The 17,211-nt window shown below is 51.0% G+C and overlaps 1 protein-coding gene across 2 annotated transcripts in view; it reads left to right on the top strand.

The window, feature by feature from the left end:
- The window catches only part of Bace2 (beta-secretase 2), a 91,535-nt gene that overhangs the window by 37,858 nt on the left and 36,466 nt on the right, over positions 1–17,211 (top strand). For both annotated transcript variants that reach the window (XM_076868756.2, XM_076868755.2), the window contains exons 2-4: positions 2,430–2,518; positions 12,755–12,971; positions 16,152–16,280. In XM_076868756.2, coding sequence (XP_076724871.2) covers positions 2,430–2,518; positions 12,755–12,971; positions 16,152–16,280 — 435 coding nt within the window. The remainder of the gene's footprint in view (positions 1–2,429; positions 2,519–12,754; positions 12,972–16,151; positions 16,281–17,211) is intronic.

The following is a 17,211-nucleotide window of genomic DNA, read 5'->3' as shown; positions in this document are numbered from 1 at the left end:
CACCCACTTGTTTTAACCTCTGACTGATGATTCAATACATAAGATGATTTCTTAGCATCCACCAGTTTCTCTCCACCAAACTCCAAGTTCAGTTCAGCCCTTTGCATTTCTAGGTTCCACATCCAAGGATTCAAACCACCAGGGATCAAAAATATTTTAAAAAATAGTACTGAATATGTGCAGACGTTCTGTCGTTGTTCCCTACACAGTGCAGTTTAACAACTCTTTGCATGCATTCACATCCTGCTGGGTATTATAAGTAGTCTAATAAGTCATTTAATCTGCATTTAGAATATGCAGGAGGATGTGTGTGGGTTCTATGCAGATACTCTGCCACTTTGTATATGGGACTTGAGCTTCCTTGGAGTTTGGTACCTGCAGGGTGTCCTGGAAGCAATCCCCCAGCTACCAAGGGAAACCATGAATGCAGATTTGTTTGGTGCTCCTTTGGACCTCGTTCCCTCTGAGGCCCTGGAGAAGCCTGCCCTGCCTCTTCCAGCTCCTGGTGGTGGCTGTGAGTCCCTGGTGTCCTGGGGCTGTGCAGCCCTGACCCCTGCCTCGATTGTCACATGCAGCTCCTGCATGCTTCTATCTTTCCAAGGACCTTCCCCTCCCTGCAGTCCGACTGGATGGGCCACCCTAGGGATGCTACCTTAACTTGACCAGCTCCGTGAGGACCCTGTTTCCTGACAACATCCACTCAGGGTGTGAGGTTGGGGTTTCAACACCAGAAGGCCGTGAAACACCAAATGCAGGTGTTGGGCTGGTGAAGCCTGGAGTCCGGGGCCAGGAACCGACTGGCTGTGAGCTTGGGGCTCAGGGGTGAGAGGAGGCCTTTACAGACACGAGGTTGTGAGTCTAGAGGGTAGAAGCCACGCCAGCCTGAGCCCTGGGCAACTCCATCCAGCAGCAGGGGTGTGAGGAGTCGCAGAAGCAGGAGGAGAATTCAGGAAGGCTGGAGTTCCAGAGTCCAAGGGGAAGGAGGAATTTCCAGGAGGAGGGGTTGAACCTGAGCCAAATTCTGTGGCTGGGTCGAATAAGTGGGGGTTGGGGGCATAGAAAATTCTAGACTTAGCAAAACTGGGGGTATTGGCCAAGGCAGCAGTCTGTCCATGAGATAATGCTGGACAGAAGCTTGCCTGTTCTGTTTCCTGTCTCTAGCTGTTTAAACTTGATGTTCAGCCTTTGGGCTTGATCTACCTACTCTGTGTTCTAGAGGCTTTGTTCACTCTCTAAACAGCTGGCCATGTGTCTGCACTTGGGATAGTGCTGGGCATAAAGAGGGGCAACCCACCCTTTCTCCCCTCATGCCATTGTTGACTCGGGTACATGGGCCAAACTGTGGACAGGCAGCAGTTCAACAGCATTGGTCACTGGGGAGGGGCAAGAAGCCTCAGCAAGATGCCACTATCTCCACTGGTGTGGCAAAAGCAAAGGCCACCAACACCAGATTTGGGGGAGAATATGGAGCAAATAAGCAGAGTGGACCCTGGCACGTTGCCACGGGAGTGCATCTTGTATGTCTGTGTTGGAGAGCTGCTCAGCCGTTTATTTAGAAAACACTAGAAAGGCATCTTGACCCTGTGACCCAGTAGGTTTCAGTCCTGGGTCTTTACCCACGAGAAATGGAAGCATCTGTCCAAAGACTTCCAGGAGCGTCCACAGCAGCCTCACCCACACCAGCCTTCAACTGGAGACCAGCCAGCCCCATCTAGAGAAGCAGACCCACTGCCGCGCACGTGGAGGAACGCTCCTCCGCCGCGGAGACTCCAAGAGCAAAGACCCCAGCAAGGGAGCAAACCCAGCACCGCCCCGTTGCCCTCACAGAACGTTCAGGAGCGTAATAGAAGTCAGAACGTGCGTGGCAGCTTCTGGGGAAGAGGCGCCAAGGGGACCGTTCAGGGACAACAGAAGTTCTGCGTCTTGGTTTGAGGACATACTGTGGCAGTGCTCACGGAGCATTTCAGGCGAGATTGGGCACCTTCAGGGTGGTATGGCCATAGTCTCACCACGCATTTCAGATCTTGCATTTTTATGGTACAGAAATTATACTGTAATCAAGCTACAAAAGCAGGACTGGGGCAGATGTCCCCAGGCACTCTGCAGGGGACATCTGCAGAGGGGCCAGGGGGCCAGTAAGAGGCTGCTGAGGAGAGAGGTCACGTTGGATCTGGTTTTCCCAGAGATTTGGGAAGGCAGGAAGAGGGTGTCCCAGCCAGGGAACCAGGGCACAAGCTGGGGCTGGGGGCTGGTGGAGGCTTGGCCTTGTTAGCCAGTCCCAGCGGCCTGGAGGGAGATGCAGCGACTGCAGGGCTGTTTCCAAGACTGTGTGTGCTTCTTCATGGACTCTGTCCGATTCGGTTTACAACAGCCAGTACAAGCTTTTGCCTTATGATACTTTCTATTTTGTCTCCTTAAAAAAATAAAAGCTACAGATTCTCGTCGACACTGGAAGCAGTAACTTCGCCGTGGCAGGTGCCCCCCATTCCTACGTAGACACCTACTTTGACGCAGAGAGGTAAGCGGTGGGTCCAGAGTGGGCCTGGCTGGGGGGGCACACCACATGAATCGGCATGTAGAATATACTGGAACAAACCAGCCAGAAGACTGACTCACTTTCAGGGTGTGTGTGTGCGTGTATGTGTACACACGCTCATTCGTCATCTGTGCTTGTGTCTGGATGTGTACCTGAACATGCATGTATACACGTAGATGCACATGTATGTATGTGCGTGTTTCACTTCAGGGGAATCCATCACACAATCCCCCTTACGTAGCCTCGGTGCATCCACAGGAGAGTCACCTTATGCATTGTCAAGTGAAACAACTTCTGCACTTACACAGGAGTGCAGAGCTTGTGAGCTGTCAGTGTGCATGGGGAGGTGTGGGCAGAGGAACACCATGGGATAGTGTGGCCATTCAGGCAGGGGCCATTCTAGGCAGGGGTAAGCATGCAAAGCCAGCTCTGCGTTGCCCCGTCGTTCAGAAGGGTTAGGGCACGGTTCACAGGAACATCGCTGTGGGGAGGTATCTGGGGAAAGAAGTCAGTGGCTCATTGGGAAAGAGTGAGGGTGCTGAGCACAAAGCACATGACCTAAGCACTAAGCACTAAGCACTGAGGGGCTCCACGGGGCAGCTATGGGATGGACTTGTGAGAAGGGTGGAGGTCTCTGGAATAGCAGACTGTGCCCAGTGCAGCGGCCACGACTCCTGGCTCCAGAGGACCTCTGAGTGGGTGCAGGGAGGGTCCCCAGTGGCCTCATGTCACTCTCCAGTTCTACAAGAGCCCTGGATCTGGAGTCCCCGCCCTCTGGGCACTTGAAGCTGCTCTAATGCTGTCCACATTTGGACTTCATGTCAGTTTTTGTGAAGCCCAAAGGGAGCAGGCAGAGCAAGCCTGCCGACATGCATAGGGTCACGAACTCCCATAGCCTGAGAACTGCTGGCAGGATTCCCAGTGGCGGACCCTTGGCATCTCCGCCCCTCTCACTTTCCTTATCCACAGTCTTTATTCCGAGGACTAAAGCCCAGATTTAGCTGCCAGAAAACAGGGAAATAAGAGCTCGAGGTTTCTGAGGACCCGGCGACTTAATAAAGTGAGACTTTGGCATGGGAAAGAAAACGCCCCCAGAACAGTCCTATGTGGGCTGCGCTGCGGCCCCCCTGAGGGGGACAAATGGCGCAGTGACCTGGGTGTGCAGCTGCAGCTGCTGGCTATAGGGGGAGCGGTGGCCAGTGCATGCGGAGCCCCACAGAGCCACAGAACAAAGTGGCACCCCTCAAGGAACTTAGAGCGCAGCACGTGACTCCACATGTTGTAAGATCCCGCCGTTGATATCCTAGGGTACACTAGCTGGCCCGTGATGGCCTGGGGAATGAGAAGATCAGTGTGTGCCAGAAGTTGTGCTGTGACCACGAACACGTGGAGAAGTGGGTGGCGTTTCTCGGTGCGGAAGGGGGCATGGCTGTCCTTTCCCATTCAGACGCAGGTTCATCCAAGTCCTCTGCCCACAAACAGCTCCCACCTCCAGTTGCTCACTCTGGGTGGCCTTGTCATGGGACGGGACGCCAGGGTGCTCCAAACCTCCCATGTTTATCCACATGGCCTGGGAAGTCAAGTAGGCAGCAGCCCACCCACCTTCCTGATTCTGCACAGCAGTCCCGGGCCTTCCGCCCCACACCCTCCTCGTGACAAGTGCTCTGTGTCACCCCAAACGAAAGCAACCAGGAAATATAATTCAACCTACATACCTGATTCTGCATGGCCCTATGGAGCTCCCACGTGGAACACTCCTAGTCCAAAAATCGGGCATGCTCCAAAGTCCACCAGCTTCTCGAGCACTGACATGATGCTACAGGCGGAAACGTCCACTCCTGGACTCAGGTGACAGGTCATGGTCAAAACAGGTGCCCCAGAGATACTGTGCAAAATGACTCAGGCTGCATGTCCAAGGTGCAAATAAGTGAACTTTGCTTTTATAGTTGATTCCCATTCCTGAGGTAGCTCATTGTGGGTATGTGAACATTCCAGAATCCAAGACACCCCAAATCTGAAGTTCTTCCAGTAGCTTTATTTTATTTCAGGAAATAAACACCTGTGTGGGTGGGAGGAAGGAAAGGGATGTGCAGGAAGGTAGTCGTTGTCTCTGAAGGTGACCTGTGGTTCAAGCACACTAGGAAACCATGAGGGCAGGGCCTGGAGGCTGTGCAGGGACCACTGTGGCTGCATATCACCCAGTGTAGACTGACCAGGGCTGATTGAGTAAGACTCCAACCCGCAGCGCAGCTTGGGTTGTTGAAGTGGTTTCTTATGTGGTGAAGAATCCTGGTGAAGTTCAAAGAAAAAGTTATCACCTGCCATCTTATTTACATAGCAGTTAATATCCAACTTCTGTTAAACCCACATAGAAAATATTCAGTGCGTATGTGAAAGGGAGGCACATCTGGGGCTCAGGTGGGTTTTCACCCGTGTGCGTGCCCAGAGGGGCTCAGAACGTGGACAGGGATGAGGGACAAGGGCTTCTAGGATAGCCATTGTGCCTGATGCTGGCCCACCAGTGGCCAAAATGCCCCCAGAGTTTCCACCACTCTCCCACAGGGGATGGTGTCCTCCTCACTGAGAACCGCTCCTGGTGACAAAGTTGTCCAGCCCTGTGTCCATTCTGAGCAGGTTCTGGTCTGTTCTGCACACTGACCCGGGTTCCCCTGGGCGGGGTGCTCAGGACACAGAGGCAGGAGGAACAAGCCCGAGCAGGTTCACATCCCAAATAAGTTCATTCCTTATCATACATCTGTCGACATCAGTCACAGTAGAGAGACCGGAGAGCCAGGTCGGGCTAGTGTGCACGGTCACTTCCGGGTTTAAATGTGCAGACTTCACACAGTGGTGGTCACTTCTAGACTGTAGGTAGATGGGGTTCTTGGGCAGCTGACAATTGCCAGCTCCACAGAAGTCAGATGGGCTTCTTCACCCAGGCCCCGAGCCAATGCCATTGTCAAGACACCCAGGGGTAAATAACAGTCACCACCGCCAAACCACGCACCGCCCTCCATGCAAGAGCCATGGTTAATCAACCACACAACCGGGCATCCTTCCCTTGGACTCTGCTGCACTCATTGTTCTCATCAGGCCCCGGGAGGCCACATCTGTCTAACCTCCCTGTTGGCTGGTCCAAGTGGATTTTGTGCACACAGCCAGCCTGGTGTTCAGGTGGCAGGTGGGTCCCTTTACCCAACCTAAAGGCTGGGCTTCTCTGGCCATCTGCCCCTGACTTGGTGCAAACTCCTGAGGTGCACATAGCTCCCTGTGTGGCCGAGCCTCCTGCTCATCCCACCAGAGGATGCAGACCTGCTCTGACCACTCCAGTTTCTGATTCTGCTTCTCCTCTTGTGAGTAGATAAAAACAGACTAAGAGCATACCCATGTCCAGGGAGAGCCCTGGGCTGCCCCAGTGGTCACTTTGGCCCCTGACCACTGCCTGCCAGCAGGTACTGCTGAGTTTGCTGTGTTCAAAGCTGCACTGCGGCCAGGCCTCCTGCCCTGGTCCTGCCTCTTTTCAGGAGACCGCTCCTCAGCAGGGCTCGAAGGCCACTTCTTTTCTTGGCCGAGTCAGACACATGCCTGTCCCAGGCTGGCCTTGCAGGTCAGTCCCTTCTGGGGCTCGTGTTAACCTCGCCTTCTCTTTTTCCAAGCTTCTGGGAGGCATGTGGCCGTCACAGATCCATTATTTCAAGATCCCGGTGTTTTCTCTCGATGACTTGCTGCGAGGCTAGCTTGTCCGATGCATTCCCCTGACTTTGGCCTGAGCTTCCGGTGCACCTTCAGCCCTTCTTCAGTGGGAGCACAGAGGGTATTCTCTTCCCTTCTGCGTGTTGGACAAAGGAGTCTTTTCTGGAATGTGGCCCCCCGCGCGGTGAGGTTTCAGTGTGAGCCTCGGCCTCTGATCTTAGCTGTCATAGGGTTTCTGGTTGGGTTTGAGCCTCCGATTCCAGTCCCCAGTCTCTGGGCATTCAGGTTTAATGTCTCCGGAGGCACTCTACAGTAATTGGAGGTTTGGCTTGGCTTTGATTTATGGGATGAGAGGTCGGGCTGCCGTGAGTCATTGGCATAGCTAGTCTCCATCAGAACTTCTTCCATGGTCGCGAGTGCTCCAGTGAATGACTATGCAGTGGGGAAAGAATTGTGTATTTTTTTTTTTTTATCTACTTTTTTTTAGCCAATAAAACAGCCTCTGGCCCTTTGGCTTGAGGGAAAGCCAATATACACACCCCTCGACCCTCTACTGATTTGGTCAGGAAATTAAGTATATATTCCCATTAAAATTTCCTGGCTCCTGGGCTGCATGTGAGCAAAGCCCACAGAGAGGGTGTGGCGAGGAGCCAATTGTTCTCTGTAACTGATTCCTGGAAGTGGGATTCGGGGATTGAAGACAACTTGGTGCCTTCTCTACAGAGGCCAGACTGGACACAGATCAAATGCCTTTCCCTGTAACAGTGACAGATCTGTCTGCCTGATTATTTAGGTGCCTTCCTACACCTGTGACTTCCTGGAGGGACTGGCTGTATTAGAGGCCGTGAGTAGTGGTCACTGCTGAGGGGGTGTTGAGGACCCATGAGGCTGGGCAGGCTTGCTGAGCTGCCCTGAACCTCGCGGCTTCCATCTGTTCCTTCTGGTAACTTCCAGACTTACAGAAGAGAGCGAGGGACCTCTGGTCATCTGGGCCAGGCCACCCCGCCCACAGGTGGCTTCCAACCCTGAAAAGATCGGGAGAAGCCCAGGGAGGCTCAGGCAGAACTCTTCAGGAGACCCAGCGCTCCCTGGTGTAGGGGACCCAGAGCCGCCCAAGGATTCAGCTGCCTTGAATCTGCCCTTCCGGCTTCTCTTTTCTGTTTGCTGGAAACGTTGGTGGGCTTCATTTAAAACAATAAGACGCTCTGCGGCTCTGCTCTCCTCTTCGACTGACCTTGCTTTTTAATCCTGAGTCCCCTGAGCTCTCTTCTCGGAGACAGACTGTCTTCTGAGTTTGGTTCCAAGTGTGTTTGTTGCTGTGACTGGACTTTTTCCTGCCACCCACAGATTGTCCCTGACAGATTGTTGTTTCTCAGCACTGGAATGGACCTTACATATGAGGAGCCCACCCGGCGTTCTCTCTGGGTATATTTAATTAATGAACAGAGGGGTTGGCCATTCAGTGCCAGGAATTAGGATGTTAGAAAATGAAGGTAGAAGAATTTGTTGTTTAATTTAAAGTTCTGGAAATTCTATGCTTATTATCCATAGAGCTGCTTATGATTCTTCTCCAGGACTCCACTCTTTTGAGATTTAGTGAAAGAAACCCAGAGAGAAGGGCTTAGAACTACTCTTCTTTCTCACATTACCTCGAATTGTGTTTCTGCAAGAGCGCACAGTGATCACATGGAACCTTTTAAGCTTAAATTCACTAACCTCAATGAAACGAAGGCTCAGTTCTTCAGTCACACTATTGTCACATTTCAAGTTTCAGTAGCCGCTTGTTGCTGCCATGTTGGGCAGTGACAAAGCAGAACATCACTGTCACCACCGCCGGTTCTGTGGGATGGTACTGGTGCAGAGCAAAGAGGGATTCAACTTCTGAGAAGCCTGTTGCTCAGGGGGTTGACTGCTCCCCCACCACCCCAACCTCCTTAGCAAAGCCAGGCCCGCTGTGGGCAAGAGCTGCCCCTTTCCATGAGGTTATGGGAACTTAGAATGAGATAATTCGGGGTCTTCAGTATTAGTAGTTCTTTTTTTTTTTTTATGAATCAATCTTTTTTTTTATTATTTTTTTATTGGTTGTTCAAAACATTACAGAGCTCTTGACATATCATATTTCATACATTAGATTCAAGTCGGTTATGAACTCCCATTTTTACCCCAAATACAGACTGCAGAATCACATCGGTTACACATCCACATTTTTACATAATGCCCTATTAGTGACTGTTGTGTTCTGCTACCTTTCCTATCCTCTACTATCCCCCCTCCCCTCCCCTCCCATCTTCTCTCTCTACCCCATCTACTGTGATTCATTTCTCTCCTTGTTTATTTTCCCATTCCCCTCACAACCTTTATATGTAATTTTGTATAACAATGAGGGTCTCCTTCCATTTCCATGCAATTTCCCTTTTCTCTCCCTTTCCCTCCCAGCTCATGTCTCTGCTTAATGTTAATCTTTTCCTCCTGCTCTTCCTCCCTGCTCTTAGTTGCTCTCATTATATCAAAGAAGACATTTGGCATTTGTTTTTTAGGGATTGGCTAGCTTCACTTAGCATAATCTACTCTAGTGCCATCCATTTCCCTGCAAATTCCATGATTTTGTCATGTTTTAGTGCTGCGTAATACTCCATGGTGTATAAATGCCACATTTTTTTTTTATCCATTCATCTATTGAAGGGCATCTGGGTTGGTTCCACAGTCTAGCTATTGTGAATTGTGCTGCTATGAACATCGATGTGGCAGTATCCCTGTAGTACTCTCTTTTAAGGTCTTCAGGGAAGGGCAATAGCTGGGTCAAATGGTGGTTCCAGTCCGAGAAGGGCAATAGCTGGGTCAAATGGTGGTTCCATTCCCAGCTTTCCCAGGAATCTCCATACTGCTTTCCAAATTGGCCGCACCAATTTGCAGTCCCACCAGCAACGCACAAGAGTACCCTTTTCCCCACATCCTCACCAGCACTTGTTGTTTGACTTCCTCATGGCTGCCAATCTTACTATAGTGAGATGGTATCTTAGGGTGGTTTTGATTTGCATTTCTCTGACTGCTAGAGATGGTGAGCATTTTTTCATGTACTGTTGATTGATTGTATGTCCTCCTCTGAGAAGTGTCTGTTCAGGTCCTTGACCCATTTGTTGATTGGGTTATTTGTTATTTATTGTCTAATTTTTTGAATTCTTTGTATACTCTGGATATTAGGGCTCTATCTGAAGTGTGAGGAGTAAAAATTTGTTCCCATGATGTAGGCTCCCTATTTATCTCTCTTATTGTTTCTCTTGCTGAGAAAAAAACTTTTTAGATTAAGTAAGTCCCATTTGTTGATTCTTGTTATTAACTCTTGTGCTATGGGTGTCCTATTAAGGAATTTGGAGCCCGACCCCACAATATGTAGATCGGAGCCAACTTTTTCTTCTATCAGACGCAGAGTCTCTGATTTGATATCAAGCTCCTTGATCCATTTCGAGTTAACTTTTGTGCATGGCGAGAGGAGGGGATTCAGTTTCATTTTGTTGCATATGGATTTCCAGTTTTCTATTAGTAGTTCTGTAGGAACATTTTCTAGAAAAAAAATTCTTGAATTTTCTAATAGTAGCTCATAGATTGGAGAAGGTAGCAAGTGATTAGATAATTATAATAATAGCAGCTATTTTGGTTATGTACCTGTCATGTTCTGGGATTTTTTTTCTAAATGCTGCATGGGGTTAACTCTTGTAATCCACATAATTAACCCCAGGGGGTCTGATAGGAGGACCCCATGTTTCAGTTGAGGAATCCGAAGCACAGAGAGGTTGAAGAGTTGGCCCAGGTCTGGAGGCTTGTGGGAGGGGCTGAACCTGTACCTGAATCCAGGCACTGTAACTAGCTGCCACTCCCTTTCCTCAAATGACACTGAAATATCCAGAACAATGTCAGGGGCCAGCCATCTGGGCAGGAAACTCTAGAAGACACGCCTAACACCCAGCGTCCAGAAGGGCTCAGGTTCCTATCCCAAGGAGTTGTTTACAGACCAGAGGCAGTAAAAACAGGAGGCCACCACACTTGAGACTGTTTGGGGACGATAACTAACATGCTAGCCCAGGGGTTGGCAAACTGTCACTGTTGGGCCCAACCTGACCTGCCGATGCGTTTATAAATCTGAAGTTTTATTGGCACACAGCCACGCAGCCGTTTCCACATAGCACGTGGCTGCTTCCACATTACGGTGGCAGAGCTGAGTAGCTGTGACAGGCCTCGTGTGCAATGCAGAGCCTGCAACGTTTCTCTGTGGGCTCTTCAATGGACAAAGTGTGCTAACTCCTTTCTAAACCGTGCTCTCGAAGCATTTCAAAGTGTCAGCAGTGGTGTTCCTGACCTTGAGGAATGACCTCAAAATGTCAAAAGGGACTGAATAATTCAGAGTTTTTCTTGGCATTGAACATGACTGTGTGCATGCCCTCCTGTGTGCCTGGCCCATCTGAATTTGCACTGACCCTGGAATTTGGCACTGCACCCATCCTCAGATACTCACACCTAAAGGTCCAACTGTACTTTCCATGGCGATTTCTGGTGGGGCAGCCGGGACTCAGGGTGCCCAGCTCTGCTGCCCTCACCCTCTGTCTCTGCGCCTGCCCCTCCTCAGGAGGTGTTCCTCTTACGTTAGGGCCACAGTGGAGGGAACTCAAATGGTAAGCTGATATTAAAATTCAACACCCGTCAGAGTTTATTCTCCATCATAAAAGTGAGAATAAATTAAACTGCACTGAAATTTCTTTGCCAGACATTTTTTAAAATAACATTTTTTCCTGATTCTAAAAGTCACATATAGAAGTTGCTGAAGGATTCAACGACAAGAATGGGCATCTCTCCACCAAACCCATTACCCAGAGACAGCCACTGCTAATATTTGACTGTGATAAGTAGTTTTGAATATTTTGCCACAGAAACAAATTTTTCTTTCAACTTAATTTTTCCCTGACACTTAAATGGTAGGAAAAGCCATATTTTCATTGCTGCATAATAATCTCTCATACAAATACACCATAGTTTATTGAACTAGTTCCTTTTTACTAGGCCTTTGGTTTGTTTCCTATTATAAATAAAACATTGTGACCCTCTCCGTTTCCTGTGTACATCCTCAGGGTCAGATTCTCAGAACTGTGATTAACAAATTAAAAATGATCTGGGCTGGGGTTGTGGCTCAGTAGTAGAGCACTTGCCTAGCATGTGTGAGGCACTGGGTTCGAGCCTCAGCACCACATAAAAATAAATAAATAAAATAAAGAGATTGTGTCCATCTACAACTAAAAATATTTAAAAATGGTTGACATTTGTATAGCGTAAAAGATACATGAAAAAGAAACATGCATAAATATGGAATCATGTCATCTCTGACTTAACTTCTTCCTGACCCCAAGCAAGACTGCATTAGCTTCCAAATAAAGACACGTTAGCTTGTGTTGATGTTGTGCAGCCCTTTTATTGGGGCAGAGTGGAGTGGAACTGCAGGAAGAAGAGCCCTCTAAGGTGGTTGGTTTGGTGATTTGACACTTGTCTTAGGAACCTGGTCATTGTCTGTCTTGAATGTCCAGATATCTGCCCAGAGTCATTCCTGGGGTTCCTTCCGGTAGCCCAAGAGTTTTCAGACTCATGTGGATACAAGAAGGACTGCAGGGCTGGACACCCAGGACTCTAACGCCCGCTCTCTTCTCCCCAAGAGGGCCTCCCCAAAGCCACAGGACTCCGTGCCCTCATGTAAGTGCCTGGTGTCAGAGAGGCCTCTCTCACCGCGAGTCCCTTGCTTTCCCGCCATCTTGGGAAGAAGCTCCAGTTCACTCTCATGCTACCCGAAGTGCGCTGTGCTCACATGCCGAGCGGGTTCCTGGCTGATCCTCAAGAGGACGGCATTGCCATCTGTCTTGCCCATCGCCTGCCCCTGTTCATGTTATTGTCAGTAACCGTGGCCCTCAGGGTCCCAGGTTCTTGGTCGTGCCACCATTTAGATATGAGTGTAATCAGCTTTGAGGCGTTAGGAGAGCCTTGAGAAGGGCCTGTGACTTCAGGGCCAATGCTGGCTCTGAAGAGGCAGGACCTGGACTCCCAAGAGGGGGCTTGGTCTTTGTCCCCTGGGTCATGTGAATCTGAGCCTCAGTCACTGCTGGAAGAGCTGGTAGAGCCTCCTCCTGGGCTGCCAGCACCTCTGTGTCACAGAGCAGCATCCAGTGTCCCTGCGAAGCCAGTGGGCAGGCAGGTGCCCAGATCTGGTGGTGTTCTTGGAGGCTGAAGGGATTCGTGGGTTGGGGTGAGGAGAGGGAGAAGGACACTTGAGGGCTACAGGATAACCCCAGAGCCGCCCTTCCACGTGGCACCACACCCTGTCGTCAGAGTGCGACTTGTCACCTGTCAGCACTCTTGATCATGAAGAACTTCTGACAGTGGGCTGCCACGGGGACAGCTGCTTGTCCACAGTGACCACCCTCTCCTCTGTGGGTCAGGGAACCTGGCTCTGTGCATGGAATACAGTGGACTTTTCTTTCCCTTCTGCAGGTCCAGCACCTACCGCTTCAAGGGCTTCGAAGTCACCGTGAAGTACACACAGGGCAGCTGGACTGGCTTCATGGGGGAGGATGTGGTCACCATCCCAAAGGGCTTCAACAGTTCGTTTCTTGTCAACATCGCCACTATTTTCAAGTCAGAGAATTTCTTTCTGCCTGGGATCAAATGGAATGGAATACTTGGTCTGGCTTATGCCACCCTGGCCAAGGTGAGGCAAATCCAGGGATTGCAGCCATTTATTTAAGTTAATAAACTACGGATGAGAGTCTGAGAACCAGCCATTAAAGGGCTAAGAGACGGGGGACTGCCCCGAGGGTACCCAGTGAGAATCCCCCCCCCACTGTTGAAACAGACCAGTGCTCGCACACTCAGGTCCAAGCACTTTTAAATTAAAGGTAAATGGCACACTTCTTGGGAGCATCCCTGCAGGATTTAATCATAACATGAACTTTTTTGTTTTTGTTTTTGATTATTTTAGTTCTGATGCTAAAAGGAGTCAGCAGAATCTGAATTGTGTTGATTATGGAGTTGGTTCAGGAGTTTCTACCAAAATAGATTTGAAAGAAAACATGCATGTGTTCAGTTCACACAGGCACATGAACAGGGGGCCTGTGGGGGATCCGGGGACACCAGCAGGTGGAGCTGCCCTCCTGTCCTGCCATCGCCCACCCTCTGGGGGAGCCTCCCAGGACACAATCGGAACAGGAACATGTTGAGTTGCCCTGGGGATGGCCAACCCCTCCAAGGAGTGACGAGCCAGGAGATTGGGGACCTCACTCTTAGGGCCATCGTGGCCTTCACATCATGGGGCGGGACAGAATTGGACGTCTGCAAATATTTATACTGGGGCCAACCCCCAGGAAATAATGGTGTGCAGAAGAGGGAGGCAGGAAGGCGGATTTCTCCCTGGGAGTGTCACCAGAACAATTGGGACTAGATAGCAGAGGTGTGCCCTGGGCTCCCGGAGACAGGCGGGTCTACATGGGCTTGCGAAGAGCACAGGGGGCATCTCTTGTGCTGGCCCTGGGCCGCACACCTGGCTTCGTGGTGCAGCCTTAGACTTGGAGGCAGAGCTCAGCGTGTGAGAAGGAAGGGTCTTTACCCTGGCAACAGATCCTGTGGGCCCTTGGAGATCCAGAGCGGAAGGCCAGTTTGCCCGCCCTGCGGGACCATTACTCCTGTTCATATTCATTAGCAAATGGTGTGTGGTGGAGCAGACAGGTTTAGTGGCAACCGGTGACTCCCCAGGGAGAAAGGCTGACCTGGTTCTGGGTGCCTGTCAGGCCCCGGGGAGAACATCACAAGCCGTTCATTCACTCGAGGTTTGTGTCCTGTGACGCCCACCTCGTGGTCTCCCATGTTAGAGCTGTGGGGGCTAGGTCAGAAAGGCTTGACCCCTCCACTCAGAGCACAGAACCTTTCACCCTCTCTGCCGAGCGGCCGCAGTACCCTGAGGTGAACGTCTTAGATTGCAGACGGGTAGAAACTTAGTAAATCCCATTTCGCAGACAGTGTGACCTAGGGCAAAACATCTCATCTTTATGTGGTCATTTGGAAATGAAAGATGTGAGCATGATTGATTTTATGCAAATTATTCTAGATGGTAGAGTAAATTTCAATTATCTGCAATTAATAGAGTGTAAAACTTCTGTGAGAACAAACTACTTTGGGGTTTTGGGGTACTATTCAGACCCCCCACATGACCTTTGCTCTCTTCATCTGTGAAATTGCAAGATGACTGACAATTGGCTTCATGCCCCTGAGTTGAAGGAGCCAGTAATAGGAGCTGCAGGGGAAGTGGCCCATCTGGAAGGACCAGCACAGTGGTGTGGGTCAGGCATCCAGTGTTTCTGGAATAGGGTGTCGAGCACTCAGTGGAGGTCACAGTGTGTGGTGTCCCCTTGTCAGCCCCAAGTGCTCCCACCAAGGCTGTGTGCGACAGCTACCACTGCACACCCACTAGACCATGTTCCCTTGGGGTTGGTCCTGAGCCACTGCCTGTTTTTGAATCCCTTGGGGGATCCTGAGGCAGGGTTCCAGTGGAGAGTGGCTTGGCAGAATGATAGCAGAGCCTTGATCATGTGTCCCCTTAGGTCCCAGAACAGGCCTGGCAGGTGATTGCTATCACAGGCAGGAAACAAAGGCATGACCCGGGTCAGCAGGGTGGAGCCCGGCCTCAGTCCCAGGTGGTGTTGTCCCTGCTGCCTCTCAGGAAGGCAGGCCAGAGTCCACCAGACCCCACCCTGCTGCAGGGACTTTGTGTCCCTGGGCTTGTAGCTCTGCTGCAGGTAGCCAGCTGGTGGCCAGATGTGGGTGGGCTGAGCGAGCGGGAGGCAGAACTCATCCCTCCCGCCTCCAGAACTGCGATGTCAGCTCTGCACTCAGTGAGCCACCCTTCCTGCCGAATGACCACAGGTGTCAGGGGACGCCTTCAGCCTCTGCTCATTGTTGTGATGGCATCCAAAACTGACCCTCCACCCCCGAGTGGCTTATCTAGATCCTCCCAGGTGTCTAAACTCAGGTCTGTAGTCAGTGACTTTCTGCTTGGCTGCCTGCTCCCTGGCTCCCTGACGTGGAGCTGTTTGCAGAGTACCCCTCTTCCCTTTGAGACCTTCTGCAGAAATGGGGATGTCTTCTGCACGCGTAGCCGTGAGTGGGGACCAAGGCTGTATGACAACACACAGAGCAAACCAGGCCTGCTGCGGTTTGGCAATGGGAATCACCGGGCTTTGTCTTTTTAGGTCCTTTTCTAATTGCTGCGTTGTAATTGCACCTCAGAGTGGGTTTCCCTGTCACCTCCTCGGGCTGGAGCATAGTTTGGACAGTTTCGCTCCCCAGCACCTCCCCTTCCCCTCAGTCACCAGCCTTTTCAACTCCGGGGCTCACTGACACTCTCCTGATGCTGCCAGAGTCCAGCTGGCCGGGCCTGGGCTGGGGACTCACTGCCTGGTGGACCAGTCACTGGTCACTTGATGTAGGGCAGTTGCTGGGAGGTGGGTCAAGCTTCAGCAGCTGCAGTAGCTCCTAGAGACACTGTTCCCTGCCACTCTCCAGTGTCCAAGGTTAACTACACTTCCTCCTCGTGACCCACTTCCACGTGGACACACGCCCCGCTCTGGAGGCCGTGGTGAGCCATCGGAGGGTGTCTGCGCCACTCCCAGAAGCACTGTCTTCCTTCACAGCAGAGCTCTTGCAGAAGGCGCGCGCCACACAGGAGCAAGCGCCACTGGGGGTCTCCGCACCTAATCACAAGCGTTTTGTGGTTTAGCTGGAAAACTCCAAATTTGAAAGACCAAAAGAACCGTGGACCATGCTTGGTGTCCACACTGGGCGGCCCTCGTCTCCACCACGACTCGTGAAGCCCTGTCCTTCTTTTCACCCTCCTCAGCCATCAAGCTCTCTGAAGACCTTCTTCGATTCCCTGGTGACTCAAGCAAAGATCCCCAACGTCTTCTCCATGCAGATGTGTGGGGCGGGACTGCCAATTGCTGGATCTGGTACCAACGGAGGTAGTCTTGTGGGTATCTTTTAGTCTTAAAGGGATGAAAAAAAATCACAAATTTATGGGGTTATTTCAGCTTTACTAAAAACTGGATGAGAAATTTTAGACACATAGGCACACATAGGTACTGTAGCATTGTGATACTCTTTGTTATAGAAGCTTTTAAAAATGGATAAGCTTGGGTATTATTTTATCCTTCCTAATCATGCCGCCATCTAGAAATATGCGCCTCCAGATCCCACTCCCTCTGTCCTTATTGACCTTTGAAAGCACACTGCTTTCAGGGAGAGGAAAGGCACAGAGGAGCAGAGGGGAGGTGGCAGCTGGGTCTACTGTAGGTGGGGGCCATGCACTCCCTGGGAGACAGGAACATGGGCACACAGCACGGGGAGCAGGTGTTTCCTATGGAAACACAATCCAGACTATCAGCCGCACAGATACACTGTAGCCAGAACTTCCCTTGGGGGACCCTGCACCCAGACATCTAGAGTACAGGGGACAGGAAGATGCACAGGAGAGTCCATCTCCGGGAGAGCTGGCCACCCCCTCTGCCCTGACCCTGAGAGGCATGCTCAGCACCCATCCCAGCCACTGTCATCGGCTGATGGTCACCAGCTCCCAATACTCCTGTCTTTGTCTTTTTTTTTCTTGTGTAAAGTAAGAGTTGAACTCAGGGTTTCTCTACCACTGAGCTGTGTCCCCAGCTACCCTCCTTTTTATTTTTTGAGACAAGGTTTTTCTAAGTTGCTGAGGTTGGTCTTGAACTTGTGACCCTCCTGTCTCAGTCTCCTGAGTCCCTGGGATTACAGGTGTGCACCACTGTACCCAGCTTCCCAGCGCTTCTCTCCCTGCTCCCAGGGGACAGGGTAGCCTAGCACTTGCAGCCTGATGCTGTGACTGGGGACGCCCCCGTGCTCTGCTTTCCTGGTCCCTGCCCTCCAGGGGA

The sequence above is a fragment of the Callospermophilus lateralis genome, chromosome 10 (genome assembly GCF_048772815.1).
Source record: "Callospermophilus lateralis isolate mCalLat2 chromosome 10, mCalLat2.hap1, whole genome shotgun sequence".
Taxonomy (NCBI): Eukaryota; Metazoa; Chordata; class Mammalia; order Rodentia; family Sciuridae; genus Callospermophilus; species Callospermophilus lateralis.
The sequence above is the reverse complement of the archived record's forward strand: the minus strand, read 5'-3'. Positions and strand labels throughout refer to the sequence as shown.